Source organism: Triplophysa rosa, linkage group LG12, assembly GCF_024868665.1.
Source record: "Triplophysa rosa linkage group LG12, Trosa_1v2, whole genome shotgun sequence".
NCBI lineage: Eukaryota > Metazoa > Chordata > Actinopteri > Cypriniformes > Nemacheilidae > Triplophysa > Triplophysa rosa.
Genome location: NC_079901.1, coordinates 10988079 through 11003646, shown reverse-complemented (window position 1 = coordinate 11003646; position 15568 = coordinate 10988079). Strand labels below are relative to the sequence as shown.

General features: G+C 40.3%; 1 protein-coding gene across 6 annotated transcripts in view; it reads right to left on the bottom strand.

Annotated features, from left to right (window-relative positions):
* insyn1 (inhibitory synaptic factor 1) overlaps nucleotides 1–7668 on the bottom strand; it is a 66874-nt gene extending 59206 nt beyond the window's left edge. The window contains exons 1-3 of one of the 6 annotated variants that reach the window (XM_057347457.1): nucleotides 6998–7668; nucleotides 6485–6813; nucleotides 5430–6251 (exon numbers count right to left, since the gene is read on the bottom strand). In XM_057347457.1, the coding sequence (XP_057203440.1) occupies nucleotides 5430–5573 (144 nt within the window). In that variant the 5' untranslated portion in view covers nucleotides 5574–6251; nucleotides 6485–6813; nucleotides 6998–7668. The remainder of the gene's footprint in view (nucleotides 1–5429; nucleotides 6252–6484; nucleotides 6814–6997) is intronic. The other 5 variants (XM_057347459.1, XM_057347461.1, XM_057347458.1 and 2 more) reach the window with 5 other exon arrangements.
* Nucleotides 7669–15568: the final 7900 nt, after the last annotated feature.

The window sequence follows — 15568 nt, the reverse complement described above, 5'->3', positions numbered from 1 at the left end:
GAAAATAAATTTTGCTTCATTTTTTCTAATGCAACTACTGTTAATGAATGAGTCCTTATGGTAAAGTGTTACCACCATGCATCTTAAAAAGAAAATGTTGTAAAAATGCTTTTCTGACTTGAATTTTTGACTAAATGTCGGTCTGTTATGCATCAGGGGTTGTTAAACCGTAATGAAGGCGTTTATGTTATCGATGGTTTTCGCATGTTGCGCTCGGTAAGCTTTCACAGCACAGGGAATTCAGACGCAAATCAGCTCGCCGAGGACAGATCCACCGAATCGACTCATTAATGAAATATATTGATCATCAAATTCAGTGCAACTACTAGCTGACTCCACAGGGAGCGTTGTCTGTTTCAATCACCATATTAATGTAACGCTTGAAGGCCAGTGTTTGTCTCTCACCATTTGAGACGGTGATCATATAACAACATTATGAATAATATAATGCCCATAATACGCACTGATATTTTGCCCAGATCAACTTAAAGTAGGATAATCTCAACAAGTCCCTTTGGAGCAACTACGGGTTAAGTGGTTTGCTCAAGTATACAAAGGCGGTAGGACAGGAGCAGGTTCTCAACAGTTCTCCAGTTAATGGATCAACTCTAAGTGGGATCTAACCTGCTGCCTTAGCATTAAAATCCTACAGCCAATGAGGTAATTGTATGACAAAAATACATTATGCTACCAGAAGCAAAAATAAAAAGTCTTTGAATCTGGTTTACAATCGCATGGCAATTCACAACGGTTTTACAATGTGGCGTATTGGTATGAATATATACGATCTTATTCATACTTTTAAAGTTAAATTCTGTCATCATTTACTCACCTTCTTGTCACTTCAAACCAGTATGACTTTCTTCTGCAGTACACAAAAGAAGATATTTTGAAGAATGTTGGTAACCAAACAACTGCGGTACCCATTGACTTCGGGAGACGCGCTGGTTTCGTGTATATACGTAGAAGTGAATGGGCACCGCCGTTGTCTGCTTAGAATTTTCATTTTGAAAAATAAAAATTGGTATCATAATTTACTCACTTGGTTGTCATTTTAAACCTGTGGGATTTTCTTTCTTCTGCAAAACACAAAAGAAGATATTTTGACAAATGTTTGTAACCAAAAACCGTTGGTCCCCATTCACTTCTATTGTATGGACATAAAACCAATGCAAGTCAAGGGGGACCAACGGTTTTCTGTTACCAAAATGCTTCAAAATATCTTCTTTTGTGTTCTGCAGAAGAAAAAGTCATAAAGGTTTGAAATGGCAAAAGGACGTGAAATAATGACAGAATTTTCCTTTTGAAGGTGAACCATTCTTTTAAAGGAACAGTTCACCCAAAAATGAAAATTCTGTCATCATTTACTCACCCTCAGGTTGATCCAAATCTGTAAAAATGTCTTTGTTTAGATAAACACAAATAAAGATATTTGTAAGAATGTCAGTAACCAAACAGATCTCATCCCCCATTTACTGGGAAAACAAATACTATGGGAGTCAATGGGGGACGAGATCTGTTTGGTTACTGACATTCTTCAAAATATCTTTCTTTGTGTTTATCTAAACAAAGACAAAGATTTTCCTTTGTGTTTATCAAAACAAAATAAATGTATACAGGTTTAGAACAATCTAAGGGTAGGTGAATGATGACAGAATTTTCATTTTTAGGTGAACTATCCCTTTAGGTACGAGTTTAAGGGTGGGGCTTCATTCCTTAAGTTTTCATCCTCTTGCATATTAAAAACTGTCATCAAAAAGATGGCAGCCTGGTGTTAAAATAGTATATTTATTATTTAATTTTATTACATATTCAATCATTCAATCATTGCAAACCACAATGGCTAAAAAAGTTGCACTTCACAGTAACTAACACACAGTAATTTTTTGGCTTCATTTTAATGCAAGATTGCATATTTTGTTGTTGAAAAAGGAACCATTTCAGTTCGTTTGCATGAACATCACCTAGTTAAAGACTGAAGGAGAATGAATGACAGCATTTCCCTCAGAGTTTGTTTGCAAGGATGATCTTAGCCCGAGGCCGTTAGCATTAATTAAAAAGTGCGCTAGCAAAAGCTTGGGGGGGTTGAATGAGAGTCTGAATGCATGGGAGGAGATGTGAAAAGATTTCAGGCTCATGTGAGCTTCTAAATTCCTGCAGAATGACAGAACTGATGATTAATTCAGAACTGTTTGTGCCGTTTTATGTAAGTTAGTGAAGAGTTACATAAGTCTTTCTATCTTAGCAGAAAGTTGCTGCACTCTGAAGTCAAACCAGGTTACAGGGTATTAATGCGTACACTCTCACGTACGCTCTCCACACACACTGTCATACGCGCTGAAAGACCAAGAGAAACAATTCTATGAAGGACAGAGTTGAGTTTTGACTTTTTTCCCCAAACGCAGAGCTGTTTCTGCAAAACACTACTATACACACAAATCCAGTCCGCAGCCTGGTCTCATTTCAAGCGATGTGACCTTATTATGGCGAATCCCAGATGTATCATCCAGCACTGAGTGTTACCCATCAGATACTCGTATAATATGGCCAAAAGAATTAAAGATTTTATCTGACATTTGCCATCTACACATTCTTCACAAGACTGAGGATCAATACTCCTTAAAGGGACAGTTCACGTAAAGATGAAACTTCTGTCATCATTTACAGACCCTCATGTCGTTCCGAACCCGGATGACTTTGCTCTGTGAAGCATAAAAGGGGATTTAGGATGGCACACTTTTCTATAATACAGACAGAAATGATGCAGTTGAGCTCCAAATAAAATCACAATGATGACACAAAACTACAATAACAACAAAATCACTATAAAAGTATCAAAAGTCACAACATGGCCTAGTTATCGTATGGCAAAAGAGGAGTTATAGCACATGAGTAGTACAAAAGTCCATTTAGGGAAGTCGTGCCACTCGGCGGCCATCTTTGCAACGAGCCTCCAGGCAGTTATTACGTAATTCAAACAAGACGTGAATGGGAATACTGATATTTCCACAATCGCAGGCTAAAATCCCAATTAAACAACATATTTACATTTAAAAATGACGTAAACTGTACCATAACGTTTGTTTCCTATGATCAAATTGCGCTTAAAAAAAACATGATTTTTCATTTCGCTTTAGATACAACGCATGCGCAAAGCTTCGTTAGGGCGGCCATATTGGGCGTTGCGTTCCTCCCCATTCATTTCAACGGCAGCGATGCATCTTGTTAAAGGGGTCATATGACACGGCTAAAACAAATATATCGTTTGTTTTAGATATAATGCAATGTGTATACGCGATTTAAGGTTCAAAAACGCTGTATTTTCCACACACCGTGCATGTTTGTATCTCCTCTTTGCCCCGCCTCTCTGAAACGCGCAGATTTTTTACAAAGCTCATGGCTCTGAAAAGCGAGGTGTGCTATGATTGGCCAGTTAACCAGTGTGTAGTGATTGGTCGAATACTGCAAACATGTGACGGAAATGTAACGCCTCTTACCATATTTGGAACATCAGGTTCCAAAGCAATTGTACTGACAGTACTGACTTGCGTATACATTTGGGCGATCTTAGTCAACTCATACCACGAACTGACGTAGATCTGTGGGGGTGTGGTTACACGAGGCGTTTCAGGCAGGTCTGGGTGAGCATTCGCTTTTAGATAGAATGCATCTTTCATTCCGACACTTTAATTATTGCAATTTTACGTGTCTAATACATGCATGGGCAGCTTATAACACACCAAAGACACAGAAAACACTTATTCGCGCCATATGACCCCTTTAATATTAATATCTTTGGTAGTACGGACCCTTTTTATAATACTTTTCTGATGCTTTTTGTAATTTTGGTGTTTGACAGCCCAACCCTCATCTACTTTCATTGCTCTACACGAAAACTAGTGCCCAGGATATTTAATCCACCTTTCATGTTCTGCAAAGAAAGCCATTAAACAACACGATGGACTTCAAACAACACGTACGTGAGTAAATCATGATGGAATATTTAATCTTCCAATGTAAAGCTCTCCAACCATCTTCTCGTTTTCTCTGCGGTCAGCGAGTAGTCCACAGTCAAGCAGAAAGCGACGTCCTCCTCTCAGAGCTTTAAGATATCTGACTTTATTTTTAGCTGGATCCATATGTAGTGTGGGCGTAGAGCGGTTTACCGGGCCGTGCCGAGTCTTGGTGTTTATAAATAGCCGGAGCGGGTATTATTCCCACATCATCAATCACGTTTGTACACGGAGAACGCAAGCGAGAGACTTAAGGGTGTATAGTCGGGCGTCCCCTGGCTTTACGGTACACGGTCTGAAGGGAGGATCTGGAAATTGAACTACAAGAGAGAGACTTGGGGTGGATGTGGATGAAGACGTTTGTGTCTGGGGAGCTCGAAGGGATAGTCTGAAAAGGTGCAGATTTGTGTTGGACCGAAATATTCTCTCTCACGCTCTACGGTTTTTGACAGGACTGATGACAAAAATATTTCCCACATATCAACACACACACATAATTCATTTCTCTCAGTTCTCATTAAAAGAGAGCTTGAACGTGCACGCAAACCTCATCACGCACATACTAAATCCTCTCTCTTACACATTCTCAAACAAACAATATCTCGCCTATTTCACACACGTACACAAATCTATTCAGCTGAAATGTGACATTGACGCAGACACACATTTGTCTTTTTTCTCTCCCGTCAGCTCCTCTCCTAAGCACACAGAGAGCAACACACACACGCTCAGTGGAATCTTTTCATCGTGTAACCATGGCAGTTGGTAGAATACAGTAGGAATCCAGCCGATAACAAAGTGCTTACATAACTATTGCATTGCCAAGCCCAACTCCTACCTTGCACACCTCCTTGCCTTTCTATCTTTCTTTTCTCAGCCTCTCATTTATGTTCTCCTCATATCTGTTTTATTGACCTCTCTATCCCTCTGGAAAAGCAATCTGGTCACATTCACATCATTTGGGATTTCAAAGAATTCCAAGGAGCATGTGATGTGATGTCACAGGAAAAGTCATCTTTCCTCTGCATTAAATCTACACCTCTCTCTCTCTCTCTCTGTTTCTCACTCGGCTCTTTTTATGACCCATTTACAGTAACCGTTTCTCAATCAAAAGCAGCAAGTGAGACCATTCAGAGAGTGAAATGGCTGATGGTTAATACTTTTCTTGCAATAATAGGGGGTTGGGTTTGTGCGCAGGGTCTCTCGGTGAAATGAGGTTACTTTCACTCCAAGCCACACTTGTACGTTTTCAACCCACCTTTTCAATTCGAAACCCTAAAACGGTCCTTATTTTTCACCAAATGTCTCTCCCGAAGTGAAAAACGAAATGAATAAAATGAAATGTGCCTTCGAGTATCGGTTCGCCAAAATGGTAACCTTGGCTCCCAAACTAGTCACACAATGATTAAGTCTTACCTCCCGCAGTTCGTGCGCCACATCTTTCAGCTCTTTGAGAATTCCTTCCAACCGCTCGATCACCATCTTCATGTGGCTGCGGATCTGTTCTCTCTGACTGGGGGTCTCAGAGGGTTCCCGGGCCGGAGCTCCGCTCTGGGACATCCTTCAAAGGCTGCTCACGGGCCGGGTTGCGGAGCGCTGAGGGCAGGGGCAAGCCGAGCCACGATCCATGTCTGGGGCCACCGGGAGCCGCAGTGCTACTGATCCGATCTGGGGCTCGGGCCGCGCAGGGAGGGTTCAACATCTTAAAAACGCCTGGGCAGCCGAGAGACCTCGCTGGGTCTGGGGTCAAGCCTCCTCTTGCTGTGTACCGCGGGGCATCTCGAGGATGTGGTTGAAACAGAAGGTGCTGGAATCATTGAAGGACGATTAGGCTCTTATATCCAAGAAACACACACCAAACTCCGGGGAAAATAAACAAAATGCGCACGATGCGGTGGTTCATTTCATTGTATCTGTGAATATGTGTGGGGCAGTATGGGTCCTTAGGGGTAATCTGGGACTGAAAGCTGTTGTCTATGAAGCAGAAATCTCTTCCATGTAGACATGTGGAGGATTGCATTCATTTGTGCATGGTGCAATAGAGAGACAGATCCTCATTCTGAACTATCGTAAAATCCAATCCAGGTGGAAAAAGAAAACTCCCAACATTGCAACACATTCAGTGTTTGAATACTGAACAAGAACACCTCTTTTTAAAATCTGAGACGTTTTGGGTAGATAATGTTTTTCTAAATGAAAAGTCCAAACATTCCAGCTTTCCTCTTCCCAGCACTGGATCTGTAAGAGAAAAACATTCTCTATTAGAGTCAGATATACTTGCCAAAAAAGCCTTTTGCACAAAGAACTCAAATTTGTCCTTCGGTTTTGTGTGTTCTTGTCTTTATGCACGCGTGTTTGTGTGTGCTCGTCCTTGCTTATTTTTTTTTTATGTATATCTGCAAGAATAAAATGAGATACCAATACATTTAAATTAAAGCTATATGAGAGGTTAAAAATGCAGTCATACTTACAATGTGTTGTGATACATTCCTTGCAGGGAATTAAGTCAGATTAAATTGCACATCCTTGATTTCTAAACCGAATGCTTTACTTCTGGTCATTTCTTTCCAAATTCTGCAGCAACGGTTGACAGGCATCGCATCTCAATCTAGTTCCCTTTAAAGATGTGTGAAATCCAGAAGGTATGACTTCGTAATAGCTGTGCGCTCTTCAGAAGTCACGAGGAGGTAAATTCCACGTCTCTTGCTCCGGGGAATAAGGGAAGAAATTAAAAGAGCAGAATTTGACCCTCCAAAATCGTTGCTGCCAATAAGTGGCACTAGAAAATATCACGCGACACCTGGAAAGACACGAGGAAGAGCAGTTTGCCCATTTATGTCATTATTTCATCTTAATTGTGAAAAAACTCCCCATCTTTCTCAAGCACATATCTTCATATTTTCATCAACCCCGTTTTGTTCTACAGTTTACAACATAAAATCAATTATAGACGGCAAAGAACGAAAACAAATGAATGTGCTCACCAAATGTAATTGTATCAGCCTCAGTGGGAATACTTTATAACACAGAGTTCTCTCTCTCACCTCTCCTCTGGTCAGTAGTAGAAACAATGTGCTGGTTTGCTTCTTCTCTTTTCCCAACAGAGCTGAAGGGAAAACAGTTTACAGCTCGGCTGAGCTTAGATCATCCTGTGCGCTTAGTACCCGCGTCACTCACCATCATACAGAAACATACCAACTCACACTTTCCCACACACACAAACCCACTGATTCCACTCTTTTATCCCTAGCCCTGTCCGTTCATTCACACTCGCCCACAGCTGTCCTTCACTGACAAAGTGAAGCGGCAGAGGAGGTGCGAGGGAGGAGATTGGCCCCGCGTTCCCTCTCCGAGCCCCCAGCCGAGCAGGCAGCCTTCCCAGCCACAGTCCAGGAACTCCTCGGATGCTCTTGTTGCTGCGGCGACCACCGGCTGCCGACGCTCCGTCTCTACAGCGGATGAGACGCCTCCTGTCGCCCGTGACGACAGACTCTGTCTGAGAGAGGGATGCTGGAGCTGCCTGTTATTCGAAACCCTGTGGACGCACACACGCTGTTCTCTCTCTCTCACTCTCTCTCGCCCTCCTCTCTCTCCTGTACGCACTGCCAGATGGAGGGAGGAAGAGGCTGGAGTTTATGGACAGGCTTTGGCTGCTAGTGGAGACGGCTCTCTCTCGCTGTTTCTGAGGAGGGGGGAGGGACCATGAGGTTTAAAGAGACAGCAGCGAACATCACATTCGAAATGTTCATAGGAATATTTGTTCTCACTTTTATTTGTTGTTCCCTTTGATTTTACTTTGTGAACCGTGTGTAAATAAATCTCAAGCTTGTGTTGGCAGCCCTGCTGGGAAGGGTTCGTTTTATGTTATTTCACCACTCGCAGGCTTTTGAAACAAATTGAGAAAATGATGTGGCGCAAAATATTCACTGTTGTATCTTCATCCTTGATCAATAAAACATTTCCCCCTTAATATATTCAGCACATTATCACAATGTGCACTTTTGGCTTCGAGCATATATTTAGGATGTGCGGACTAGCTTGCTTGATATTCTTGATGTAATACTCTACTGTATGTTTCTCTGTAATGGAAATTTCTGCAATGAATTTTGTGGAAGAGCAGGTTCAATTTATTTCTGTTGAAATAATCTAAATCTATTAGAGTCGCAAAGCCATGCTACTTTCTAGTTGGTGGTTTTAGTGAGAGATAAAAAAAAGCGCAGTGCAAGATGTGTCGTCAGTATTTTTGGTCATTTATTCCTTTGTAAATATCTAAAGGTTAGTTCTAATTTTTATATAATACAAATAAAGGACTCAAAACTGGACTAAAACCACACGACTTAAATGTCAACAGATTTTATTTTAAGTTTGTTTTGTCCATAATTTCAGTCCTATGTGTGGTATCCGTTTCTGTTCTGCTCATATTTTCAAATTCAAATTTCAATATTGATCAGCATACAAAAATGATGTACTCTAACATTTAATGATGAATTGTATTTCATTATTGGTATTTTTTCTCTCACATCCATCTAATCATCTGCCTCAAAACATCAACAGCAAGGTGACTGAATCAAAGTCTGAAATAAGGCCTAAAATATTTATTTTATAGCATTTACTATTTTTATGCGTTTACTATTTTATACAATTCTTTTACCAAAGAATTGCGTTCCATCTGTGTTCCGCTGATGTGTGAAATACATGAGAGAATGCTTAGGGTGCATGTGAATGTTAGAGAGGGTCAGGGTGAATGTGTGTGGGTCTCTGCGTGTAGGTGGAGGTTGATGTGGCATTCTCACAAATCTATGCATAACAGTGTAGGCTTGGAACGCTTTTACTGCTGAACGGCAAAAATCCTCCTGTGACATCCTTGCGATATCCCCGTTTGACCGCGTGCCTCCTTTAAAAGTCACAGATCATTACGAATGCTCTTTAAAACCCTTTACAGCCCTCCATAATGCTGTTTAGCGTAATTTGGTATCTAATGAACACTGATAGCCGAGTTTACTGTAACACATTTTTAATTATTGAGGAATCATTGAAACACATGACCGGATGTTTGACTGCCATCGTCGTCGTCCAGTAACCCCCCTCCCGGTATGATATATCTTCAACGCTAAGGTCATTCTGACTGCTGGTTTTTACTAGCAGTGCTGGAGAGAGGCCAAGGAAATATCAGCCCCACTTAATATTTCTGTCCTGGATTTATTGCACCTGGCCCGATTATGGAGAAGTTTTATAGAACGCAATATTTTTCTAGCAGGGCCGCACGCCCGTGCTTTCACAGGTGTACCTCCAGAGGAAATCACTCGGGTAATGTGGTACTACAGCGAGAGGGCGATGGATAAAGAGAGAGACATAAAGAGAGTGAAAAGAAAATGGGAGTCGACCGGCCTGTGGGGTTTATTTGACCATTTCTGTTCACAGAGCAATGAGCAATCATACCTTTATTTGAAACTTTAAGATCAAGTATCCTTTTAATAGATCAGACAGTGTTTGAGAGTACATGTGAAAGAATTTTGTTCATTTCTCATACACTAACATTTAAACAACCCAGATGATCAATAAAGGTGTTTTACCAACTTACATTGTTAAAATAGGCATTGGTCAATCAGAAATGTATTTGACTTTTGGTCAAGAATTGCGTACTACAATGTGCTTTACTAAAAAATGAAAAGGTGGGACATTTACTGTAAAAGTAAATACTTTAAATGAACTTTCTTGATCTTTTTTTACTTATTGCAAATGTGTGATTCTCCTCTCCACAAGGTGGCACTGTAGTGCAGTTAAGTCCCTGACATCTCACACAAGAGCAACACAGTGGCCAGGGGGCCTGTGGGGTTTTGGCTAGAAGGGATACAGCTTTCTCCACTGGGCATGCTCACTTCAATTATTTTTTTATTATTGTAAGGTTAGGTTACGGGTTGGGACAGGTGTAGACATTAGCTAATGTAATTTATTGTAATTTTATGGCGAGATTTTGCATCACTTCCGGCCGTAGCTGTATCCCTATAGCCACAACTGGCATATGGCATCATTTGGGTGGTAGAAATTGTATTGCGCGTCTTTAGAATTCAAACTGTAAAATAATTTAACAGAATTTTAGTCATACAGTGAATAAATGACAGCATTTTGTCAGATGTTCTAGTTACTTAATCCTTATGTGGATGATTTACTGTCCAAAAGAAAATTGGCCATTAAATCAGCCCTCGCCATGCTGTAGTTTAATTCTTTATTTGAAATGCTGTAGAGAAGACCAGATCTCTTTCTCACAGTTATATACACTTACAGTATAATCATTTTAATTCATAACAAAGTTTTATGAACAGAATGGTGTTAATTTAGAATGGATTCTTCACCTTTCTTAATATAAAGCCCATGAATATGTTCTGTGCTTTATAACCTGTTTTAATACAATTCTTTTCAAAATACTTCCAGAACAGAATATTTCTCAAATATAAAGTCAGCTTACTGCACTGCTTTGCAACTAACAACCTACAGTTAGAATAACAAATCGTTTTACTTGCGAGAAGAGCCATTTATTCTGAATATCACTAATAAACGTATCATTTTCATTGGACTTTTAATGCAAATTGTTATATTGCTTTGCTATCGTTTAAAAAAAGCAATAAGTCACGTTACTGATTTTACAGAAGTTCAATTTAGAGAATGGAGCACATAAACACATCGAATCCTCTTTATAAATCTGACATTTTCAGATGTGAATCTCAGACTTAACACCCATCCCTCCCTGTGTCTGATGTTGAAATGTTTGTGAGTGAGTGGTTTGCTGTGATAGATCACAGCTGAGCTATTCCATGTTTATTTTCAGGACAGTTAAAAATGGACGTGATGATGTGATGCATCACCCTTCATTTATTCTTACGACAGCGGTCATACGGCAACTGTGTCAGCAAGGCATTTACTTCTGCCTAGTGCCCAGGTACAGCAGACAGATCCAGTGAGATCTACAATTTCTTTTACCTTATCGCTTTGTTTTTTCTTAAACTACCCCAGTGTCCTTGACATGCTGAGTTTTCGGAATCTCTTTGATCTTTCTCCCTTTCAAATCTTCCCATTGTCCTTAATTCATCCTTGCAGGGTGCTCAACATCCCTAAACCCAGCATCCCTAACCTCGGGCACGTTTGGTCTGCTGTTTGCCAAGGGCTATGTGTGCTTGCCGTGGAATGTACTGACAAACTTTGAATCTCCAATCACATTCGGTTTCCCCACTGGAGCGTTAATGAGCCAAAGCATCTCATTGGTTATTCAGGAGGAGTACGACCAATAGGGATCGGCGCATTTCTCGGCCAAATCTCCTCTCCCCTTCTGTCTCATCCATGTAAAGCTACGCACCTTTTAGGAAATTTTACTTTAATCACGTTGTGTAACGCTTAAGAATTCGGGCTGCATTTAAATTGTCATTCTACGGCACTGAAATGATGCATGCGGTTTAATCTTAAGATTGACGTGCAGGACGTTTGACTGTGAAGTGGAGATTGCTTGTGTTGCCCGCCGCTGTGCGACTGTGACAGCTCTTTTGATTCACTCGCAGCTCCCGCAAACATAATCAAGGGCGAGATGTCACTCAATATCATCGCTATGGAGACGAGTGCGGATACAGTGCCGTTCTAGCGCATTTCTCTTAGATAATGTCTAAGTTTACCATGCTTGGCTTTAGTAAGTATAAAGAAAACAACTCGTGGGAAGGCAATAAGCAATGTGGGTTATTTAATGCTCGGAGCATTTATCTTTCACAGTTATATTGTGCTTTTGATAATCTAATCCAGCACATTATATTTGACCCTCTCCATTTAAGAAGTATTGCAAATTGCAACCATCGGCTCACTCCACTCCTCCCTTTCGAAGCACTAAGGTGGCTGACACAGGACAAACATGTCGTCGCGTTTTTGCTTCTTTGCTGAAGGAGTTAAATTATTTACGAAACACACTCTGCAGAGCAGTTTGTCCAATAAGGTAAATTCCATGTAAGGGGACCCGCGGTGTATGTAGATAGAAATAGCTGATTCTGAGATAATAAAAACATAACGCTTTGTTATGTAAGGTCTTTATAAACCTCTGAAGACAGTTATGTATATTTTATTACATTTCTGTCAATAGATCATCATAAAATTAACACACAGCACCTTTAAAGGCACCACAGCGGAAAAAAAAGTTTATTTCAAAGGGTCAGGGAGAGGGTAAAAAAAGAAATAAAAACTAGATGGTAAATATTTTAGCCACAAAATCACCTTTTCTAACATTATAACCCGATATTAGGAAGGAAACATGTAATATTGCCCTTATAACTGGTCAATATAGAGGAACACAAATACTTATTTTTCATACTGTATTTAGCTCAAAGCACATCCACAGAAAGCAACCATCTACTGTAATAACAGTGTTTTAAAAAGCAAATCAGATACTTTACCAAACGACCACAATGGCTAAAGAAAATCTTTCCTTAATCTTAAAATGCTCACGAGTAGCATAATGGTAGCTCATGAGGGTTATTTCTGAAGTATTGGCCCCTAGGATATTCTCTGTAATGCAGGTCTGGGCAGCAGGCAGAAGGAAGGGCAACTGATCCCACTTATCACTTGAGCAAAGTGGCTCTGTAGGCGGCCACAGTCACGGACCCATCAGGCCCTTCTCAAACCCTGTCATCATTGCTACAGCCAGGCATCTGTTAGCTTGGAGTCAGCCAGCTATACCCATAGCCCTAAGCAAAGGTACATAAACACACAAACACACACATACAGAGGAAAATCCTCTCATAACAAAGCATATAATGCCTTAATGGAGTTCCTGTTTGAAACTGAGAGCTCAATTTAGGGAACGGGAACTAAGTTAGGTAGAGTAAGTTGCCTAACAGAGAGAGTATGAGGAGCAGCCATATCAACCTGTTGCCCACTGGAGCTAAGCAGGGTTGAGCCTGGTAAGTACCTGGATGGGAGACCTGCTGGGAAAACTAGGTTCCTGCTGGAAGAGGTGTTAGTGGGGCCAGCAGGGGGTGATCTCCTTGTGGTCTGTGTGGGTCCTAATGCCCCAGTATAGTGACGGGGACACTATACTGACAAAAAGCACCATCCTTCGGATGAGACGTTAAACCGAGGTCCTGACTCTCTTTGGTCATTAAAAATCCCAGGATGTGTAGTAATTGGCTTCGTAACCCTGGGCGTTCTGGTGCAATATGGCTGCCGTCGCATCATCCAGGTGGTTGTTGCACATTGGTGGTGGTTGAGGAGATTCCCCCCTTCCATGTAAAGCGCTTTGAGTGCCCAGAAAAGCGCTATATAAATGTAACAAATTATTATTAAGATGTAATCGTGAAAGATTTACAGTTCTTTTCCATTTTAAGTAGATAGAAGCTATATCTCAATGGCTGAAAATGGGTGGCTGACCCTCAGGTAAACTGGCTTTGTCTATATGGGGTTTCCAAACGTTTTCATGTCAAGGACCCCCAAATATGATGAACCTTTTACGAGGGACCCCCTTTATAAAATACATATTCTTTTTTGTATAAAAAGCATTTAAACTGTGATATTATAAATGCAACATATTGTTTGCAATAATCTTAAGTAGAATTTTCTGGGGGACCCCTGGGGGTCCCTGGACCCCAGTTTAAAAAAACATGGTCTATAACATGTTTTTGGATCTAAATGTGCTGATCTCGTCAATGCAGTCAATGCAATTTTCAGTCAAAGGTTATACGCTCAGGTTAGCTGTTCTCCATGTTTATTCATACATTTATTAGTTCTGTGTATTTACGACTGTTAATTTATTGTCTGTTGCTAATGTACAAGCTTTACCTTGAGAAAGCCATTTCTCTGTGTGCCATCAGGCATTCCAACATCTTTATTTTTTATTTATTGTAAATAAAAAATGTAAAGAGTCTTTGGGAGAACACACACCAGCAGCTCTAGTGGTGTTTACAACATAATCAATATTTTTGAATCTAATAGAAGATATAGTTGGTGAAGCGCTCACCCATCACACCCACAGCAGCTGCTGCACAACTTTCATTGTATATTGCATTGCAATAAAGAAAACATGAATGAGATATACATTATTTTGCTTTATTGAAGGAGGCAGCTGAAGGTTGGCTAATGATGGCTGAAGCTGAATACTTCTACTAATTTTGTGGCGGCATGTGACGTTGTGAGGTGCTTCATTACTTGCCACTGATGTGGAGCCTCTTTCTTCCTGGGCATAAGTTGCACGTTACATACACATTTACCTAAGCCAATCATCATCAGTTATGCAGTTATCTCCCACCCCACTCACACACACACCAATCAAAATCAGTTATGTGTCTCACACCCCCCAACAAACACAGCAGAGAAAAAAACTTTGCTAGTTATTTGTATGAGATAGCCTACTTGGATGAAAACTACTTCAGTGCGCTCAATTAAAGTAACGCTGCATTTTAGTGACAGTAACGGAAACAACGTTGTAACGGGGGAAACGGCGTTGTTTTTCTGATGTTTGATTGCACAAAATTTACGATAAATATCTATATTTCTAAAATGCCACAAAATCTGTGGCTCCCCTGGAACCATCTTGGGGCCCCCCAGGAGGCCATGGCCCCCAGTTTGAGAACCACTGATCTACAATTCACCTACCCACCCCCTATATCTTATCTCCACTATCTCCATTCATTAGCTGTCATTGCCATCTGTATTTTACATATAAAAACTAACAAGGTGATTCCCTATGGCCCCTCACAGCGTTATAATGAGCGAATAAAATTCAGGTTCAATTTGCCTGGAGTTCTTTTACACTACACGATGGCACATTTACGATGACAAGGTGCATTCTTACAGGCTTTTAGCGCAGAGGTGACTAAATTCAAAGTGTCATATACCACAAAAACACGTTTTAACGCATAGACATTTTAGTTTCAGCAGAAATGTAGTTACACAAGAATCATAAAGTGCAAAGTTCACGACTCAAGAACATTAATCCCATGTTAGCATGTTAAATCTTACAAGGTTATATTTTTGTTCTTTTTTGCAGAATGTGTTTCATATAATTCTATTGCCTATTTGGAGATAAACAATAACATTTCGTTTGCTTGAAAAAATCCCATTATTAGCTCTAAAAGACAGCAAGACAATTATCCGTTCATGAATGTGGATGTAAAATGCTAGCTGCAAATGTCCATGTTAGCTTTCAAGTCAAGGATGCAAAAATATAAACAACAACCTTCTACATAATGTAGAGATCAGCTTTGAGTTGTAAACACAACTGTTGCAGTCATTAAAAAGCATGTACTGTAATTTTACGAGGTGAAAATAAAAGCTGATAGCTCAGCTTTAAGAAAAGAATTAAAAGAATGAAACAGTATTTACAGTAAGAAGAATGCCATATAAATCTCATATAATTTGCTCAGACAGCACAGGTACGTCTGAAAGATGTCTGGAAAAGATCTGGAAAACGTCTGCTGTTTAAGAACATGAAATAAACGTCTTAGAAAATCTTACAGACAACTTCTAAATGTCTATATGACATCTGACAGGAAATGTCTCAGAGATGCAATGCAGACGAACAAACACTC